We start from the raw sequence: 22,030 nt of genomic DNA, 5'->3' as shown, positions 1-22,030 counted from the left end.
AACAACTGTACGGCATTAAAACATTCACAGCAGGTGGGATATCCGGTCTTTAAGTGATGGCCTGATGAAAGGATAGTTGCAGATTTCTGTCAGAATCTGCAGATTATGCAGTACAAATAAAATGTTAACGTTTCTCCAACGTTGTCTTCCCAGCAGTTTCACCGGATGGCCAGGAAGCGTTCACGATGTCTTATCGGGCGTTTCTCCGGCGCTGATAATTCAGCCGTCGACACGAAATATCATCATGTGGTGGCCTCGCTGGATCCGCTGTCCACCTGCTGTGTGATGACCCTCCTCCAGGATCCCCCCACCCAAAGGAAATACACCGCTCTCAAGGCGCTGCTGCTGTTGTGCTACTCCCTCTCAAATGCAGAGCTGCCCGAGAATCCCTCTCTCGTGCCTGGATGATGGTACCGCACTCAAGCTTATGGAGAGCACACCGTCCTTGCTAGGAACGGATGACGGCAGATTCCTCTTCACACGTCTTCCTCCGACAGTTGCCGGTGCGAGCTGGCCTCGCCAACTCCCCGCTGCTGGCTGTGAAGGATTACCACTCACTTGCAGAAGAAGCGGATCGCATTCTCCTGGCTACTAGGAGGTTCGGCATCCAAGCAATAGTTCCTGACTCACCGATGGCATCTCCCGCGCCCCCACCGATTCTCAACGACTCATCGATGGTGGCTGGGATGGTGGCACCAGCATGCCTTTGCAGTTTTAAGGCCGAGGGAAACTAGTCCGCCAGCGCTCTGTAGCGGCCGTGACCGCTGGGGATAAGGAAAGGCTACTCTTCATAGAGAACTCATGCTCAGGGAGTTGACTCCGGCTCCCAGAAGAGCCTCGGGAACTCTCGTGTCGTCTTTGCATACCTTCACAATGGTATATTATTTCATCTTAAAAAAAATTGGAGATTTCCCACATACCACCAGAGAGAGCCGGACCACACTTTTATGAAGACTGAGATAGTGTAAGGAACTTGGTCAATTGAGAGAAAGTCGATGCTTCTCCACATTGAAGGGAGCCAGTTGAGGTGGTCTGGGTATTTCACATGGACATTTCCTGGACGAGGTGGTTGGGGCATGTCTTACTGGGAGGAGGTCCCGGGGCAAACCTACAACACGCTGGGGGGATTATATCTCTTAGCTTTCCTGGGAACAACTTAGTGTCTCCCAGATAAGGTGGAAAAGGTGGCTGGGGAGAGGGAAGGCTGGGAGTCTCTACCTAGACTGCAACCCCCACGACCCAGACCCAGATGAGTGGCAGAATGGAATGGATAGATAGATGGATGTTATATTGAAATTCACTTCCATTCAGTTGTCCTGAAGGGGGAATTCAGCAAGAGAGAGAAAAATCTTATTTTTTACTGTAAACATGTTTATTTCTGCTCTAAATTTGGACATTTTAAAAAGGAAGTCTATGGAAAGTCACATCCTGTACCAACCTCAAGTGGCCATCTGTGATGGCTCGACTTTTAAGTCTCGAGGTTTGAATAGAATAGAATAACTTTATTATCCACATCAATGGAAAATTGTCTTCGGGTCCTCAAGCCATAAACAAATCAATCAATTCATACATACACACATATAAAATTGGCACTTGGATTTGATGAATAATGTTTATAATGGCCTATGCAAGAAAGTATTTCTTGTGTATCATAAGTAAATTAATAGGTAAAACATAATGACTACTTGTAATCAAAGCTTCCAGACTTCATTAATCCATGCTTTAGCTAATCATGAAGTAATACAACTACTATTAAATGTATCAAACCTGCTGCATTCTGCAGGGATACAGGGAGTGCAGAATTATTAGGCAAATGAGTATTTTGTCCACATCATCCTCTTCATGCATGTTGTCTTACTCCAAGCTGTATAGGCTCGAAAGCCTACTACCAATTAAGCATATTAGGTGATGTGCATCTCTGTAATGAGAAGGGGTGTGGTCTAATGACATCAACACCCTATATCAGGTGTGCATAATTATTAGGCAACGTCCTTTCCTTTGGCAAAACGGGTCAAAAGAAGGATTTGACAGGCTCAGAAAAGTCAAAAATAGTGAGATATCTTGCAGAGGGATGCAGCAGTCTCAAAATTGCAAAGCTTCTAAAGTGTGATCATCGAACAATCAAGCGTTTCATTCAAAATAGTCAACAGGGTCGCAAGAAGCGTGTGGAAAAACCAAGGCGCAAAATAACTGCCCATGAACTGGGAAAAGTCAAGCGTGCAGCTGCCAAGATGCCACTTGCCACCAGTTTGGCCATATTTCAGAGCTGCAACATCACTGGAGTGCCCAAAAGCACAAGGTGTGCAATACTCAGAGACATGGCCAAGGTAAGAAAGGCTGAAAGACGACCACCACTGAACAAGACACACAAGCTGAAACGTCAAGACTGGGCCAAGAAATATCTCAAGACTGGTTTTTCTAAGGTTTTATGGACTGATGAAATGAGAGTGAGTCTTGATGGGCCAGATGGATGGGCCCGTGGCTGGATTGGTAAAGGGCAGAGAGCTCCAGTCCGACTCAGACGCCAGCAAGGTGGAGGTGGAGTACTGGTTTGGGCTGGTATCATCAAAGATGAGCTTGTGGGGCCTTTTCGGGTTGAGGATGGAGTCAAGCTCAACTCCCAGTCCTACTGCCAGTTTCTGGAAGACACCTTCTTCAAGCAGTGGTACAGGAAGAAGTCTGCATCCTTCAAGAAAAACATGATTTTCATGCAGGACAATGCTCCATCACACGCGTCCAAGTACTCCACAGCGTGGCTGGCAAGAAAGGGTATAAAAGAAGAAAAACTAATGACATGGCCTCCTTGTTCACCTGATCTGAACCCCATTGAGAACCTGTGGTCCATCATCAAATGTGAGATTTACAAGGAGGGAAAACAGTACACCTCTCTGAACAGTGTCTGGGAGGCTGTGGTTGCTGCTGCACGCAATGTTGATGGTGAACAGATCAAAACACTGACAGAATCCATGGATGGCAGGCTTTTGAGTGTCCTTGCAAAGAAAGGTGGCTATATTGGTCGCTGATTTGTTTTTGTTTTGTTTTTGAATGTCAGAAATGTATATTTGTGAATGTGGAGATGTTATATTGGTTTCACTGGTAAAAATAAATAATTGAAATGGGTATATATTTGTTTTTTGTTAAGTTGCCTAATAATTATGCACAGTAATAGTCACCTGCACACACAGATATCCCCCTAAAATAGCTCAAACTAAAAACAAACTAAAAACTACTTCCACAAACATTCAGCTTTGATATTAATGAGTTTTTTGGATTCATTGAGAACATGGTTGTTGTTCAATAATAAAATTATTCCTCAAAAATACAACTTGCCTAATAATTCTGCACTCCCTGTATTACGCAGACCTCCTCTCTGATTATGCACTTCTGTGCCACTGCCTCAGCAACGGTTGTTAGCATTAGCTCAAACGGTCACATAATTGCTGGCAGTAACCTGGACAGTTTTAGGTCCAAAACCCTGCAGGACTAAGGTCCATTATAATGAATCCCACAGTGAAATAAATCTGGTTCTCATACCCGACCATGCGCATGACTTATGCCTTCAAAAAAATAAGAAAAAAATCCAGACAAAGTGAAGAAATAAATTTCTTCCTGATGCATTTGTTTAAAGTGTTTCCTATAAATGAGTTATATGAGCCGCACGTGTGTTTCATGTGTCTAGTCTATGTTTAGCTTTCTCTGATTTAAGCCTTGATTTTTTTTTTCCTTACATAAAAGCAGGGATTATTTTGCATGCTTAAAAAAAAAAGAAAAAAGAAATACCAAAAAATTCCTGGTTGCTCCAGTCTGTAGGAGATATTTCCTAGATTAAAGGAATTTCTTCCATCTTTATCACGAAACAGGTGAAATTATCCTTCACTGCACTGGTAGAGTTTTCAAACAGGTTTTAAAATTCAGTAAAATACTGAATGACTGCCCTAGACCTTTTTTTTGTGTGTAAAATGAAACTGCATTTTTGAGAGACCTGGAAACATCATGTCATTATCCTGTAACGCTGGCTGCCGCAGATAAGAAAATGGTAATGTTCTCTACTGTATTTGGCTTCATGTGGTGATGTGTGGCTGCAGTGGGTTGGCTGGATTTGGCCTCACTTGAACTACATTTGTGAGCAAGAGAAAAGGGAGCTGTGGTTATTGTGTGTGTGTGTGTGTGTGTGTGTGTGTGTGTGTGTGTGTGTGTGTGTGTGTGTGTGTGTGTGTGTGTTGTGTGTGTGTGTGTGTCTGTGAGACAGACATGAAATGAGCTATAGTTCTCAATAAAACAGCAGAAGAGTATTTTTCCTTCTCTTCTCACACAAACACACACACTTTGCTGCATGCCTGCACACATTCCTTCTGGCAGCTGAGCGGCCAATGGGCAGCCAGTACGCAAATAAGTTGGGCGTGTCCTTTTAAAGCTGGAGTACAGGGTCTGAATGGAGAGTAGAATAGAATAAAATAAAATAAATAATAAAAAAGAATTGAGTGTGGATGGAGAGGAAGGTGAAAAGACTAGAGCAGAAAGAAGCTTTACAGCCTAAATATTTAACAGTGTTACTGCTTGAGCTCAATTTGTGTGATTTTCAACTTGAAAAAACAGCATATCATACTAATAATATATATATATATATATATATATATATATATATATATATATATATATATATACATATATATATATATATATACACACACACATGTAGTGTATATAGTGATTTCTATGTCAGTTTATCCATTACTCATTTTAGTTTTGTAATATTTTAAGTGATAAAGTTAAACAGCATCGTCAAAGTGAGCACTTGTTTCTTCTGTTGTCATGTGTGAGAGTAATCTGGATACATTTGAGTTTAGGGTTAGTGGATTAACCAGGATGTATACTAGAAATTTTTCATCTTGCCTTTTGAACAATTTATAAGCAAAAGATTTTAAAAATTAATCAATCATTTTTATTTTATTAAGCAGACATAGTAAAAAAAAAAAAAAAAACTTCAATGGCTTTACTTCTCTTTATTCATACTTGAAGTTGTTAACAGGCTGCATTGTTGTTGCCATAGTTACAACTTCGTTACCCCTGCTATGTAGCTGTGGGTCATATGACTACGAAATAAAATAAAAGGCACATTAATCCATTCTGAGAAAATAATTAGCTGTGCCTCCAATCTCATTTCCTTTAGGATTAAGGAGAACATTTATGAGTTGCTGGCAGGTGGTAATTTGGTGCTCTCTACGCATGATCAAAGCATCTGTAAAGGTTTAACAGTAGCCGAAGGACACTCCCGTTTAACCGTGCCTCTTGTGTTTTTAAAGTGATTCGCGCTTAATGCTTACGTGTGTCTTAATTTTTCTTTCTTGTTATTATTCAGTAGTCATCAGACGAAGAGCTGAGGAGGGTTTCTTGTACAAACACCTTATGTTTGGAAATTTGAGGAATTTGCTTGCGTCACGATCACATTATATGAGTTCAAAATGATAAATCAATAAAACTCCACGTCTGTGCTCATATTTGGTCGCACTCTGCTCTTTGTCAGGCCCGGCAAATTCATTTCACGGGCAGTAATTTGCAGTAAATTGTCCCATTAGCTGACAATTGATTTTTGTTTTGTCTTGCTGCCCACACCTATTTCTTGTACCCACTGGCTATGAAAAGCTATATACTGTAAAAAGGTAAATAAAAAGCAGAACAAAAAATGTTTAAACCCCTGCTGGACTGGACCACAGTGCACAGCCTATTAAAAACCAAAGAGCTGAGGTCTCCCTGCATCCAAGCAGTGAGCCTTCCAGCTTTTAACACATTATTAAAAACTTGTCCATTGTGGTAATAAATGCCACTTAAATATATATATATATATATATATATATATATATATATATATATATATATATATATATATATATATATATATATATATATATATATATATATATAACAGAGTTCTCTGCTCATCTCTGCACAAACCACAATCTCAAACAATTCTGTACATAAACATAGAAGAATTGTAATTTTTATTTTAAATGAGAATAAAAAGACAACAAGTAACATGAAAGACTTGTTAACTGCAACTAAGTTGGTTGAGACTAAAATGGAGCCAAAAAGGAGTAAATATGCAATTTCCTACTATGGTTAGTAGGAAAGCAAAAAAAAAAACAACAACAACAACAAAAAAAGCACATTACTGTGGGTTTAAATAAGAACTCATTTATTACAGAAAAGTAATAGAGTTATATACACCTGAAAAAAAATAAATAAATAAAAGGAAAAATGAACCAACGGCATGCAGAACTCTCAGCTCATGCTGCAGACTTGAGAGAGACTGAAATTTCAGTTAATCAGCCATCCTTTCCCATGTCCTCTGTGGTGCAGCCCAGCCTAGTGGCTTCACAGCAGAGTGGACTACTTTATTTAGAACAGTGTTGTGGGGTTTTAAACCACGAGCAGACTGCTCGGCTGACTCACCGACTAGAATAGAGGTCTGCCTAAAAAACCTGTGGCGTTTAAAAAAAGAAAAGTGGGGATGACACAAAGTGGAAAAAGAGTGAGCGAATGAAGGGAAACAAAGACAAAAGATGCTGCTCTTAACAGAGTCTGCCCTCTGTGGTTTGCAGCAATTAAGTCCCTAAAGAGAAGGGTGCAGGAACTCTCTGGAGCACGGCGCACATTCACTGTACTTGGCGAGGATGAACGCGTCCCGCCATGCTCACAGGCTTTTATCGATCCTCTCATCACTATTAACTCTGACTGTGTTTACATTCAACAGTGTGGCTAAAAAAAAAAGTGGAGAACCAGAAACACGAGCTCGGCTGCCAGCGTTAAACAGACAATCTCCACATAACAATGACTCACTATTCATGGAGCAATTTGAACCCTTGATTCTTTATCAAATCCTGGCTTGCTGTTGCAGCACTTTTGCTATATCAAGAAATCTACTGTTGGTGCTACTGATGAACAACCATGATTCTACACAGCCACATCCTGTTGTTTGTAATAGTGACAGACGAGGTGTCTCTGCAAGGATGGGGATGTGCTCAGAGCACCGAGGGAAACAGGTGCCGTTGGACTCGCAGGTGTGCGGGGGTTTAAGTCGCCATGAGTGATGATGACCAGCCCCAATCCTAACCCCATGTTTCTGAGAAGCAAAAAATGTTTGTTTGGGGTTTTTTTTTTTTAAATCAGAAAGATTGCCAAAAAATTAAATAAATAAAATAACAATACAAGTAAAAAATATAGTGATAGCACAGAATTGGGGTTAGGGTTATCACTGATGACTCCACAAGGTTGCATAAAAAGACAGATTGGAAATCGGATGAAGCCATCAAGAGATAAATACAATAATTAGGTAGATTACAATAAAGGAGGGATTAAAGACTATTTTCTTTTTTCTTTATAAAATGATTCAGATTTAATGAAATAAAAACACTTGAGATTGTAGTGAAAGAGCTAGTACACTGACACACTCACACAAACTAAATTAATAGTCAGGTGTGCTGGTGAATGCTGCAACATCTGCCAGCTGAACACACACACACGCAAGTTAACCAGTAACACCCCAGCCTGTGTGTGTTCCCGATCTCGTAAACACATTAGTTTACACAATTAAACACACACACACACACCCCTACACACGTACACACATGGGGTTATGAGCACAGGTTACGAGCCCCGGATGTCTGTCAGGATCTAACAGCTACACCGCCCTCCTGAGGTCCGGCTCCGGGCGGAACAGGCAGTGTAGGTGCGTTTGATTTTAACGTAGATGGCAAGAAAAAAAAAGATAGAAAGAGAAAGAGCACTAAGAGTTTGCGGTGATAAAAATGTAATAAAAAAAAAAGCCTCACCACATTAGTGAGAAAATCTCCGTCGCTGAGTTCCTCCAGGTCCAACAGGTTGGTCCCTCCGGACGGATAGAGTTTCTCCGCTGTTAAACTGTCTAAGATAGAGTCCATCATGACTGCCTGCGTCTGTCTGCAGCTCACCGGACGGATGGACAGCTGTGCGCGTCTTTAAGTCAGACCATTAAAAAGCGGGCAGTTTGTTTTCACACGGCCTCGCGCCGCCTGTGTGTGACTCCAGCTGCTGCTGCTCTCTCTCTCTCTCACTGTTCAGCGCTGACAAATGTCAAATTTTCACATCCTCCTCGAGTTGCGTGTCGCTGAGACGTCGGCGCTTCTTCCAGCTCTCTCCTCGCGTGCGCCGCCTCAGCCACTCGCTGATGAATATTCAGAGAAGCCCCGCCCACGTGACGTCCAAAAAAAAAAAAAGAACGCGCCCACAAAACAAAGTTGTAGTCTGTTATTCGCTCATTACAGTTTTTGCCCGTTGCTTGAACACATTTGGCAAAACGTCGCTCATTGTGCCAAAACTCTAAACACAAGTAAACACGACACAACACTGGGAAATATACCATACACATCTGTGCCAAAATGAAACTCCACTCCCAAAACCTAAACTCTGCTGTCAAAACCTAACATTCCTCTGTCAAAATGTAACTCTGTTGACAAAATGACACATACTTGCATCATATGCAAACACTTACAGATCAGGGGGAACACACTAGTCTTCTTTACATAAAACACTGCAGTCCTTGATTTCCATTGTTTATTCAGAAGGCACATTTACAGGAGACACATTTCCAAACAACCAAAAACGCAAATAGACCTACTCAATAGTGTACATCGCAGTACCATGAATTCAGATGAAGCAAAAAAAAAAAAAAAACCACAACACAATAATACTGCAATAGAAAAAACACTATACTGTAAACACAAAAAACCATGACAAGTGTGCATAAGTGGGCTCATGGATCCCGCCGTCTGTCGGGGTCTGGCCACAGGACCTCATCAACATCGCAAGCTATGTCCTCTCCCGCTAGGCACCGGGGAAAATACCCTCTTGCATGCCGAAACCATCCATGGATCGCTGTCACCTCAATGTCGCCGCAGGCCTGTTCCATTGCCTGCAGAAGAGGCATGCGGGCATGTGGTTGGCGGTCATATACTCGCCATCTCCAAGCCGAAAAAAATTCCTCAATAGGGTTTAAAAATGGTGAGTAAGGGGGCAAGTATACCACTTCAAATTGATTGTGGTCGGTGAACCAGGCCTGGACCAGAGCAGCCCGATGGAAACTGACATTATCCCATATCACCACAAACCTGGGCTGATCTGGTCTGTTCTGTACAACTATGTTATGGAGAGCATCTAGAAATGTGAGTATGTGTTGGCTATTGTATGGACCTAGCATTGCATGATGGTGCAGAAGTCCTCGAAGGCATATGGCGGCACATAATGTGATGTTTCCCCCGCGCTGCCCTGGGACGTGCACAACTGCCCTTTGGCCAATTACATTACGACCCCGTCGTCTTGTTTTGCTCAGGTCGAATCCAGCTTCATCAATGAAAATGTATTCATGAGGCTGTGCAGCTCCATCCATGGCCATGATCCTCTGAAAAAAAGGGGAACATGTCACTGTACTACAGTGCTACACATACAGCACCCTCACCCCATCACACAGGTACCTGTGTAGCTCTCAGAATAGATCCATGTGGTACTGATATGGTACATATTCAGCTGCTACTGGACTTCACCAATACTCTATTGTAAATGTAAGGGACAGTTACACGTACCCGTACATATTCAGCTCGAAGTCCTTTGACCCTGTCACTGTTCCTCTCGAATGGGACTCTGTAGAGCTGCTTCATGGTGATGCTGTGTTTACCCAAGATGCGTCTGATGGTGGTGATGCTCACATGGTCTATGTTGCTGAACACTCGCCTGTCTGCAAGTATTTTCCGTCGTAGCTGGTGGAGACGGATGGCATTGTCTGCCCTCACTAGGTCCACAACGGCAAGTTCCTGCTGTTGTGTGAACAGGCGTTGCCGTCCTCCCCCAGAAGGTCTTCGGGTCATTCTGGAGGAATACAACCACATATTGTCATCGGTTTGCTTATTTTTCATACAGTACTTTACTGTACGTACTGTGTCATCCACTGTACAACACTGTACTTCAATATGAGGAATCAGCCACTTTGGCTGCAAAAGGAGCATTAGCACCCCGTACACTTGATATGGTAATGTGATATACTGTAGAACAGTGCTATGGAACCATCTGAGTAGAGCAGAAGGTATGGAGGTGAAGACATACCTGTTTTCTAGTCGGAATGTTCGTATTATAGATGCCACTGTGAAGCGGCTTAGATGTGGGTGGACTCTCTGCCCAGCTTCCCTCATAGTCAGGCCATGGTTGATGACATGGTCCACCAAAGTTGCTCTTATTTCATCAGAAATATGGGTCCGTGCATGGCCTCTTCGGCCTCCTCCTCCTCTTCCTCCTCCTCCTCTACCTCTTCCTCTTCCTCTTGCTCTCCCTCCATCCATGCTTGCGAAGTTCTTGAAATGGCTACGCTGAGGGCTTTTTGTAGTTGGCTAATTGGTGTTCGGTTTTGCAAGTACGTGCCTTCAGGTGTGTATTTGAGTGGTTGCAATTACCCCATGTGTTTTGTATTTTGGATACATGTGTTTTCCGAATGGCACCCTGACATTTCATTTTGTGAGCGAAGTGTCTTATGTATGAAATAGAGTGTAGCATGCAGGACCATGTGTGTTGCATAAAGGGGTAGGTGTGTTGCATAAAGGAGTAGGAGTGTTGCATAATTGGTACTGGGGTGCAAAGCAGCGCTTTTGTTTAAGGTATGGGTACATGTGTTTGAGGTATGGTAACAAAAGCTTCACGTTGTGTTACTTTAGTCTGAGCATGGGTTTATAGTGTTCAAGCAACGGGCAAAAACTGTAACAAAAAGGAAGAAAAGAAGAAGACTACGCGACCCATTTAGGGCTTTAGATCTGGGGTGTCAAACATAAGGTCTGGGGTCCAGAAGTGGCCCAACACAGACTCCAATCTGGCCCACTGGATGGCTGCAGAAAATGTGAAAGTTTTACTACTGATAAAGACCTCCTCAGTTGCCATACATACTACACCACAGTAATTAAGTACACACACACACACAAAAATATATATATATATATATATATATATATATATATATATATATATATATATATATATATATATATATATATATATATATATATATATATATATATATATATATATATAACAACACCCAGCACGCCCCTGTGGGCGGTTTATCCTTCAAGCTCGGGTCCTGGGAGCTTGAGGGTCCTGCGCAGTATCTTAGCTGTTCCCAGGACTGCGCTCTTCTGGACAGAGATCTCCGATGTTATTCCCGGGATCTGCTGGAGCCACTCGCCTAGCTTGGGAGTCACCGCACCTAGTGCTCCGATTACCACGGGGACCACCATTACCTTCACCCTCCACATCCTCTCGAGCTCTTCTCTGAGGCTTTGGTATTTCTCGAGCTTCTCGTGTTCCTTCTTCCTGATGTTGCTGATGATATATATATATGTATATATATATATATATACATATATATATATATATATATATATATATATATATATATATATATATATACATACATATATATATATATATATATATATATATATATATATATATATATATATATATATATATATATATATATATATATATATATTAGAGATGGCACGATACCACTTTTTTATGTCCGATACCGATACCGATATCATAAATTTGGATATCTGCCGATACCGATATGAATCCGATATAGTGTTTTTTAATCAACAAAACTGTTTTTTAAATATCTTGCTGCATTTTGTATAAGTTCATACTCAAGTTTAAAACAACAACTACACTAAAGCTATTCTGTTATACCTGTATGCAAAAAAAAATATTTCATAGTTCAGCAATACTGATCAATCTAATAAACTTAAACCTACACCATCCTCCCTATTCTGGTATTTTAAAGAGTACTTAGCATAAATATTAAGCAACCTAACTAATAGGGTTCCAACTCCCAGCAACAACAAAAATAAATAAATAAAAAATAGGGAACCACCCCTCACGCTCCACCTCATGATGCTTAATCGACGTAATCAACCTTAATTTGATGCAGTGTGAAAAAAAATGCACAGAAATCAATTATTTTTCAAGAAATATTAAATAGATTCAACATCTTTCTTCAACAAAATTGCAGACTGCACAGATGGTACCTTCCCAAAGGAAAAAGTACTATAGCTTACTAGGGTATATATATTAGACTTAATAGTCACTATATACAGTAATTGACTTCTATTCATTTTACATCAAATTAAAACTTTGGGTGTCAGATAATTATTTATTAAAAGCTAGACATTTTAAATGAGAATAAGAAAGAAAAGTATGTCTTTGTGCCCCCTTTTCCCTGTTAATGCCCTATCAGCCCCCCTGGCTAAACTTTGCTAGATCCGCCCCTGCACAGTTTCATTCATTCATTCATTCATTTATTTATTCATTTTCAGGCACAACAAATACCTATATTGAACATAAAATACACAAAACAAAAAACAAAACTACTAACAGTTACCAGCGTCAGCTACGTAGAAAAAGATCCTCGAGTAGAAAGTAATATTAAATACATTCTAACAACAGCTGATCAAGCTTAAACGTGCTGCTGTTGTTCAGCCGCTGGTTTCCTCTTTCTGGTGCAAAGTGAGCCAAAAGCAAACTAGAGACACGGACTAGCGACAGAAAAGCCGATCAGCTGATCGTTAAGCAGTTTCATGATTGAAGTAGCAGCAAGAAGAGGCAGTCGCTCCATATATCGTTTGTTAAGCTTAACGCAGGAATGCTTTACAAACATTCAGAGATGGACTTACACACTTGCTTTACTTCTCTCGGGATAACTTTGTCGGAGATGAAATGCCGGGTTGCTAGCGAAGCTCCAAATGCTATCCAGACCATCGACAGGTCCTGCATGCCACAGCCGCTCTATCACGTGATGCATACTGCTCCGACGTGCTAACGTTCTGAGGTGAGTTACGGCGTGTTGCAAGTTTTGTGAGGTGCTTTCGTGATATTTAATGGATCGGATTACATTTTTTATTTTTCTCCGATATCCGATCCAGTAATTTAGGTCAGTATCGGACCGATACCGATACGTAATATCGGATCGGTCCATCTCTAATATATATATATACATATATATACATATATATATATATATAGTTCTCTGGTGACTCTGCAATAGTCGGCCTCATCACTGATGGGGACGACAAGGAGTACAGAGAACTTACCCATGACTTTGTGGACTGGTGCCAGCAGAACTACCTCCAGATCAACACTAGTAAAACCAAGGAGCTGGTGGTAGACTTCCGCAGGCACAAACATCCTCCACTGCAACCACTAAACATTCAAGGTATGGACACTGAGGCTGTGGACAGCTACAGGTACCTGTTTATCTGAACAATAAATTGGACTGGACTCATAATTCAGATGCCTGCTACAGAAAAGGGCAGAGCAAGCTGTACCTGCTGCGGAGACCCAGGTCTTTTGGAGTGAAGGGCCCACTCCTGACGATCTGCTATGATTTTGTGGTGGCCTCAGCTATATTTTACAGTGTGGTCTGCTGGGGTGGCAGCATCTCTGCTGGGGACAGGAAGAGACTGAACAGGCTGATCCAGAGGGCCAGCTAGAGTAAGTGAAATCCTTTTCACTAAATAGAATCTGTAATATTACCCAATTTACATCTAACTGAGTTATTATGCACTTATTTTAAGATCCATGAAAGTTCTGTGAATATACGCAGCTTCAGTATCAATAAACAAACAGCACACACAGTATATGATCCACCTGCAGACATCTTTGAGCATGAAATACATGCAGAGATTCAGGCCTATCTTTCAGAATGTGTATTTTTGTGGAGATGAAACTGGGAAAAAGACAAGTGACTGTTTTGAAGACTGTTTTGACACCTCAAGATACTCCCTGCGGCTATCTCACACACACACACACACACACACACACACACACACACACACACACACACACACACACACACACACACACACACACAAAGTGGGAATGAAACAGATATTTCTCTTCACTCCACCATGATTGCTCAGGCTCGCCTGTCTCATTTCATCCCTCTCATTCTGTCCCAGATTGTTTCTCCTCTAAGACACAGATTGAAATACAGCATGGCAAGAGAAACCCTGTTCATTGTTTCAGAGGTGCACAATGTGTGTGTGCTGCAACTCCGACCTGTCCCACGATCTGGCTAGATTTTACAGTTTTTTCCGAATGCCTAAACCCAAACTGTGATTCCTGTAGCACAATTCCTAAAACTATTCAGACTTATAGCAAAACCACTCACTGAGTTTGCAAAACTAAAAGCACAAAAACTGCTTTGCACTCAGTTTGCAATTTCGTAACACACACTTTGCAAGACTGTAGGCACAATTCACTGCACAACACTCAATTTCCACATTTCCAACACACTCCTGGCAAAAGTATACACATGTATGGCTATCATTAACACTAATTTGCCAACTGTCTGGCACACTTTCACATGTGAAAACTTTCTTAGATAATTCGTTCACTTTGCAATCAGCCCAAGCACTATAATACAGGTACGCTGTGTGTGCGGAGTACAATGGAGGGAGCAGAAAGAGTGAGAAGTAGAGGAGGCCGAGGAAGAGGACGTGGAGGTGAAGAAGTAGGATGAAGAGGACGACAAGGACAAGGAGGAGCAAGAGGAAGACGAGGAGGGGGCAGAGGAAGCATGTTCACTGCAGACCACGTAACCCATATAGTCATTATGGCGATTGCAAATAATCCTATACTTGGAAATAAACACTTGTGTTTGTTTTGATGTGTTTGAATAAACACCAGTACTTGAAGTTTGGATCCCTCTATGCTTATGGATCTATGACAGAAGTATGAGCTCAAACTGACATAGCCTACCTTGTGCACAGGGAAAGCAAACGCCAGATGTGTTTTGTATTCATACCATCAGTGTGCAGTTGGCGCATTGTGTGCTTAGTAGATGATGGCTTGTGTGTACTGTTTGATACGGAAACACCATTTTTACAAAGGTGTGAAGAGTTACAGTTTTTTCTGATTGCTTAAGCACATTTTTTGTAACTATTGGCTAATTTTGCAAAACTCTTCACACAAATAAGAAAACCTGTCACCCAATAATCAAAACATTGTAGTTCTCTTGCAAAAGCGAACACAGCTAGATTAACTCTTCACACCTTCGTAAAAATGGTGTTTCCGTATCAAACAGTACACACAAGCCATCATCTACTAAGCACACAATGCGCCAACTGCACACTGATGGTATGAATATAAAACACATCTGGCTTTTGCTTTCCCTGTGCACAAGGTAGGCTATGTCAGTTTGAGCTCATACTTCTGTCATAGATCCATAAGCATAGAGGGATCCAAACTTCAAGTACTGGTGTTTATTCAAACACATCAAAACAAACACAAGTGTTTATTTCCAAGTATAGGATTATTTGCAACCGCCATAATGACTATATGGGTTACTTGGTCTGCAGTGAACATGCTTCCTCTGCCCCCAGCATCTGGTCATCTAGCAATTCTGTAAAGTAACAATTTCAGTATTTTTACATCAATGGTATTGGTGTGTTTCTCATTGGCATATGGCAGTGCTACAAATCTTTGTGCAAAGTGACTGTACTCACCGATTCTCATTTCAAGATGTCCTTATGGTACTTGCTACAGTGTAGCGGCTCGAGTTAGGCTGGACCCGTTGGCCAGCTACCCTCAGGGTCATTCCACGGTTGATGACATGGTCCACTATTGTAGCTCTGATGTCATCAGCAATTCTATTTCTTACTCTTCCTACCCTTCCTCTCCCCCCTCCTCATCTTCCTCTCCCCCCTCCTCGTCTTCCTCTTGCTCCTCCTTGTCCTTGTCGTCCTCTTCATCCTACTTCTTCACCTCCACGTCCTCTTCCTCGGCCTCCTCTACTTCTCACTCTTTCTGCTCGCTCCATTGTACTCCGCACACACAGCTTACCTGTATTATAGTGCTTAGGCTGATTGCAAAGTGAACGAATTATCTAAGAAAGTTTTGACATGTGAAAGTGTGCCAGACAGTTGGCAAATTAGTGTTAATGATAGCCATACATGTGTATACTTTTGCTAGGAGTGTGTTGGAAATTTGGTAATTGAGTGTTGTGCAGTGAATTGTGCCTACAGTTTTGCAAAGTGTGTGTTACAAAATTGCAAACTGAGTGCAAAGCAGTTTTTGTGCTTTTAGTTTTGCAAACTCAGTGAGTGGTTTTGCTATAAGTCTGAATAGTTTTAGAGATTGTGCTACAGGAATCACAGTTAGGGTTTAAGCATTCAGAAAAAACTGTAATCCAGCTGTGTTTGCTTTTGCAAGAGAACTACAATGTTTTGATGATTGGGTGACAGGTTTTCTTATTTGTGTGAAGAGTTTTGCAAAATTAGCCAATAGTTGCAAAAAAAGGGCTTAAGTAATCAGAAAAAACTGTAAGTGAACCCAGCATGTCATCTGTTTTGTAGGATTAGTACCAGTAGTAGTAGTAGTAGTTGTTATGGTTAAATGCCCTATGGACTGCTTGGTCATCCATGATTTAGATTCACCTAAAAATATCTCAAAACGCCTTTTAAATTGGCATAACAATAAAGCCGACCGACGTTAGTGAAAGTGTTTTTGTGTGTGATGTCTCTACAGCTATTGTATGGATTGTGATGGTTGTTTTTAGGACAACCTTATAATAATAAATTTCAGTAGCCCATAAATGCATGAACTAGTTTTTAGCATCTCTCTGTGACAGGATGTTTCTAATTTTAGAGGTATTGTCCAAATGCAAGAAAGCAGTGCTACACGTTTGTTTAATATGTGCATTGAAGGACATATCCTGGTCATAAACGACTCCAAGATTCCCCACAGTATTACTGAGGGCCAAAGTAATGTCATCCAGAGTAAGCATTGGGTTACACACCATGGTTCTAAGACTTTTAGGCCTGAGTACAATAACCTCAGTTTTATCTGAATTTAGAAGCAGAAAATTAGAGGTTAACAAGTCTTTATGTCTTTAAGAAATTCTTGCAGTTTAACTAATTGATGTGTGTTATCTGGCTTAATGGTTAGATAAAGCTGGGTATCATCTGCATAGCAGTGAAAATGTATACTATGCCTTCTATTGATACTGCCTAAGGGAAGCATGTATAGCGTAAATAGAATTGGTCCCGGCACAGAACCCTGTGGAACGCCATAATTAACCGTAGCGTGTCATAAGTCTGTTAAATACCTTCAATTTCTACAGCATGCTCTAATGTCTTTAATAAACTGTTATGGTCAACAGTACTGAGTGCTGTGCTGAGGTCAAGCAGGACAAGCACATAGATGAGTCCACAGCCAGGGGCCATAAGAAGATCATTTGTAACCTTCACTAAAGCTGTTTCTGAACTGTGATGTGCTCTGAATTCCAGCTGAAACTCTTCAAATAAACCATCCCTCTTCTGACTCTCTTAAGACTTTTTGAGATTAAAGGAAATTTGGAGATTGACCTATAATTACCTAAAACAACTGGGTCAAGTGATGTTTTTCTAAGTAATGGATCACTGGAATGGAATACTGACACGTTTAAAGACCTGTGGTATGCAGCCCATTAATTTGATAGATTGATCATATTTAAGACTGCAGCATTCAAAAATCCCATACCAATCTGAAACAAAATCTGCCATTGAAACTGCAAACAAACAGAGCACTATAATACAATACAATGTTTTTTGAGGGTACACTCCCCAGACCTCAAGTCAGATTTGGCCCCTATCCACGCAGTGACTACTGCCTTATACGCATCAGCCTTTATAATTGATAGAAAGCGAAAGCTGAATATAACAGGTCAGCAATTTAGTACATTTCCAGTGTTGTTTGGATTGTTTTTGAACCCAAATGAGGATTTGTCCTTCATGAAAATGATAACTCACCAGAACTTCATGGGGCCCTGAGGATTATCAGCACAGATTTAGGACAGTGTTTAAACGTGATGTATTGTTCATATTGAGGTCATTGCAAAGGGTGTGGTGGAGGTTAAGAGACATGTGCTCTTCAGAATGGACCACACTGATTATCATCAGGTATTTCTGTGTTTGTTTTATGTTCCATTTCAAACAATAGTTTGTTATGTAATGATCTCTTACTCTCCAGGCTTCTTTCACCTGACTCTGGTTTTCCTTTTTTCCTGCTTTTTTCCTTAGCTATCATTTCTTCCCTCTCTGCTCCCCTTCCTTATCCCTTCTCATTCTTCTTTTCTCCTTCCACATATCACTTTACGGATGGTGTCCCACCCCAAGGTACAAGGTGTCTCTGTTTTTCTCTCTCACACACACACACTGGTGTTATATAACTGTGGTGACCTTTCGTTTACTCGAGCAGGGCCCTTTTAAACCTACAAATACCAATTTAACAATTGAAGCTATATTGTGGGAGGTTTTGACCACAGGTGGAGTTTTAATGCTCTTGTTGCAGTAATAATGGAGCAATGGGCCAAAGAAGAAGACAATAAGTTGATTAAAACTGCACAATGTAGATATTTTTGCAAGAGTGTATATATACACTCAACAAAAATATAAACGCAACACCTTTGTTACTGCTCCCATTCCCCATGGGATGGACGTAGAGACCTAAAATTCATCCCAGATACACAATATAACCATCCCTCCCAAACAGTGGTCACAAATCAGTCCAAATGTGTGGTAGTGGGCACATCTGCTATATTGAGATAATCCATCCCACCTCACAGGTGTGCCACATCAGGATGCTGATCTGACATCATGAGTAGTGCACAGGTGTACCTCAGACTGCCCACAACAAAAGGCCACCCTGGAATGTGCAGTTTTGTCTCACAGCAAAATGCCACAGATGCCACAAGCAATGAGGGAGCGTGCAACTGGCATGCTGACAGCAGGAATGTCAACCAGATCTGTCGCCCGTGCATTGAATGTTCATTTCTCAACCATAAGCCGTCTCCACAGGCGTTTCAGAGAATATGGCAGCACATCCAACCGGCCTCACAACCGCAGACCTCGTGTAACCACACCAGCCCAGGACCTCCACATCCAGCAGGTTCACCTCCAAGATCGTCTGAGACCAGCCACCCAGACAGCTGCTGGAACAATTGGTTTGCACAACCAAACAATTTCTGCACAAACTGTCAGAAACCGTCTCAGGGACGCTCAACTGCATGCCCGTCGTCCTCATCGGGGTCTTGACCTGACTCCAGCTCGTCGCCGTAACAGACTTGTGTGGGCAAATGCTCACATTCGATGGCGTCTGGCACGTTGGAGAGGTGTGCGCTTCACGGATGAATCATGGTTCACATTGTTCAGGGCAGATGGCAGCTGAGAATGTCCCAGTTCTTGCATGGCCAGCATACTCACCGGACATGTCACCCATTGAGCATGTTCGGGATGTGCTTGACCGGCGTATACGACAGCGTGTACCAGTTCCCACGAATATCCAACAACCTCGCACAGCCATTGAAGTGGAGTGGACCAACATTCCACAGGCCACAATTGACAATCTGATAGACTCCATGCGACGATGTGTTGCACTGCATGAGGCAAATGGTGGTCACACCAGATACTGACCGGTTCTGGGTCCCCAGACCCCCAATAGCGCAAAAAACTGCACATTCCAGGGTGGCCTTTTGTTGTGGGCAGTCTGAGGTACACCTGTGCACTACTCATGATGTCAGATCAGCATCCTGATGTGGCACACCTGTGAGGTGGGATGGATTATCTCAATATGGCAGATGTGCCCACTACCACACATTTGGACTGATTTGTGACCACTGTTTGGGAGGGATGGTTATATTGTGTATCTGGAATGAATTTTAGGTCTCTACGTCCATCCCATGGGGAATGGGAGCAGTAACAAAGGTGTTGCGTTTATATTTTTGTTGAGTGTGTATATATATATATATATATATATATATATATATATATATATATATATATATATATATATATATATATACATATATATATATATATATATATATATACAGTGGGGCAAAAAAGTATTTAGTCAGCCACCGATTGTGCAAGTTCCCCCACTTAAAATGATGACAGAGGTCAGTAATTTGCACCAGAGGTACACTTCAACTGTGAGAGACAGAATGTGAAAAAAAAAAATCCATGAATCCACATGGTAGGATTTGTAAAGAATTCATTCGTAAATCAGGGTGGAAAATAAGTATTTGCTCACCTCAAACAAGGAAAATCTCTGGCTCTCACAGACCTGTAACGTCTTCTGTAAGAAGCTTTTCTGTCCCCCACTCGTTACCTGTATGAATGGCACCTGTTTGAACCCATCATCTGTATAAAAGACACCTGTCCACAGCCTCAAACAGTCAGACTCCAAACTCCGCCATGGCCAAGACCAAAGAGCTTTCGAAGGACACCAGGAAAAGTATTGTAGACCTGCACCAGACTGGGAAGAGTGAATCTACAATAGGCAAGCAGCTTGGTGTGAAAAAATCAACTGTGGGAGCAATCATCAGAAAATGGAAGACATACAAGACCACTGATAATCTCCCTCGATCTGGGGCTCCACGCAAGATCTCATCCCGTGGGGTCAAAATGATCATGAGAACGGTGAGCAAAGATCCCAGAACCACACGGGGGGACCTGGTGAATGACCTGCAGAGAGCTGGGACCAAAGTAACAAAGGTCACCATCAGTAACACACTACAATGGCAGGGAATCAAATCCCGCAGTGCCAGACGTGTTCCGCTGCTGAAGCCAGTGCATGTCCAGGCCCGTCTGAAGTTTGCCAGAGAGCACATGGATGATACAGCAGAGGATTGGGAGAATGTCATGTGGTCAGATGAAACCAAAGTAGAACTTTTTGGTATAAACTCAACTCGTCGTGTTTGGAGGAAGAAGAATACTGAGTTGCATCCCAAGAACACCATACCTACTGTGAAGCATGGGGGTGGAAACATCATGCTATGGGGCTGTTTTTCTGCCAAGGGGACAGGACGACTGATCCGTGTTAAGGACAGAATGAATGGGGCCATGTATCGTGAGATTTTGAGCCAAAACCTCCTTCCATCAGTGAGAACTTTGAAGATGAAACGAGGTTGGGTCTTCCAACATGACAATGATCCAAAACACACCGCCCGGGCAACAAAGGAGTGGCTCCGTAAGAAGCATTTGAAAGTCCTGGAGTGGCCTAGCCAGTCTCCAGACCTCAACCCCATAGAAAATCTGTGGCGGGAGTTGAAAGTCCGTGTTGCTCGGCGACAGCCCCAAAACATCACTGCTCTCGAGAAGATCTGCATGGAGGAATGGGCCAAAATACCAGCTACTGTGTGTGCAAACCTGGTAAAGACCTATAGTAAACGTTTGACCTCTGTTGTTGCCAACAAAGGTTATGTTACAAAGTATTGAGTTGTATTTTTGTTATTGACCAAATACTTATTTTCCACCCTGATTTACCAATAAATTCTTTACAAATCCTACCATGTGGATTCATGGATTTTTTTTTCACATTCTGTCTCTCACAGTTGAAGTGTACCTCTGGTGCAAATTACTGACCTCTGTCATCATTTTAAGTGGGGGAACTTGCACAATCGGTGGCTGACTAAATACTTTTTTGCCCCACTGTATATATCACTATATAGGGGTTTAATGACATGTTCTTCCTTTTTTCTCCAATACATGAATCTTACAAATGTAGCTATTGTTAACTTTTGAAATTATACAGACAGAACATACATTATTCCATGCAGTGCAGTCCAAAAGGAAATCAACTACTTCCAAAGTTTTTGCTCTCTTTGTGCTGGTTAGTTCTTTCCTCTCCCATCAATCATCTCAAGACTACTTAGATTTGTCTTTTGACCCTTGTGAGGACACTGGCCCCTAGGCTAGAAACCACTGGTCTAAAATATAAATGACTTTATATAAAGTAGCTCTTTCTCCAACCTCTGCAACAGTAAAATTATGCTAGAGGCTAGACACTACAGGCAAAACTTTTTTTTCTTCCCCATGCACTGGTAAACATGGGCTTACTTTGCTTCTATAAAAATGTGCACATTTTTATTTTAGGTGGGGGAACTTGCACAATCGGTGGCTGACTAAATACTTTTTTG

General features: G+C 41.6%; 2 protein-coding genes across 3 annotated transcripts in view; both read right to left on the bottom strand.

Annotated features, from left to right (window-relative positions):
* Nucleotides 1-8,182, bottom strand: part of creb3l1 (cAMP responsive element binding protein 3-like 1) — a 39,529-nt gene extending 31,347 nt beyond the window's left edge. For both annotated transcript variants that reach the window (XM_080877954.1, XM_080877955.1), the window contains exon 1: nt 7,830-8,182. In XM_080877954.1, coding sequence (XP_080734080.1) covers nt 7,830-7,940 — 111 coding nt within the window. In that variant the 5' untranslated portion in view covers nt 7,941-8,182. The remainder of the gene's footprint in view (nt 1-7,829) is intronic.
* Nucleotides 8,183-8,305: 123 nt separating this feature from the next.
* On the bottom strand, nt 8,306-10,768 carry LOC308393985 (uncharacterized protein). The gene is made up of 2 exons (XM_080878066.1): nt 9,615-10,768; nt 8,306-9,433 (listed from the first exon to the last, which is right to left on the bottom strand). The coding sequence occupies exons 1-2, from the start codon at nt 10,362-10,364 to the stop codon at nt 8,789-8,791; spliced, it is 1,395 nt and encodes a 464-aa protein (XP_080734192.1). The 5' UTR covers nt 10,365-10,768; the 3' UTR covers nt 8,306-8,788.
* Between the last annotated feature and the right edge of the window lie 11,262 nt (nt 10,769-22,030).

This window comes from Rhamphochromis sp. 'chilingali' (assembly GCF_963969265.1).
Source record: "Rhamphochromis sp. 'chilingali' genome assembly, chromosome: 3".
Classification (NCBI taxonomy): domain Eukaryota; kingdom Metazoa; phylum Chordata; class Actinopteri; order Cichliformes; family Cichlidae; genus Rhamphochromis; species Rhamphochromis sp. 'chilingali'.
The sequence above is the reverse complement of the archived record's forward strand: the minus strand, read 5'-3'. Positions and strand labels throughout refer to the sequence as shown.

What these genes read in the sequence shown, in the direction of transcription:
- LOC308393985 (XM_080878066.1), bottom strand. Translation starts at nt 10,364, where the DNA reads ATGGATGGAGGGAGAGCAAGAGGAAGAGGAAGAGGTAGAGGAGGAGGA. An exon ending in TTCGAGCTGAATATGTACGG is followed by an intron (nt 9,434 to 9,614) that starts GTACGTGTAACT and finishes CCTTTTTTTCAG; the next exon opens with AGGATCATGGCCATGGATGG.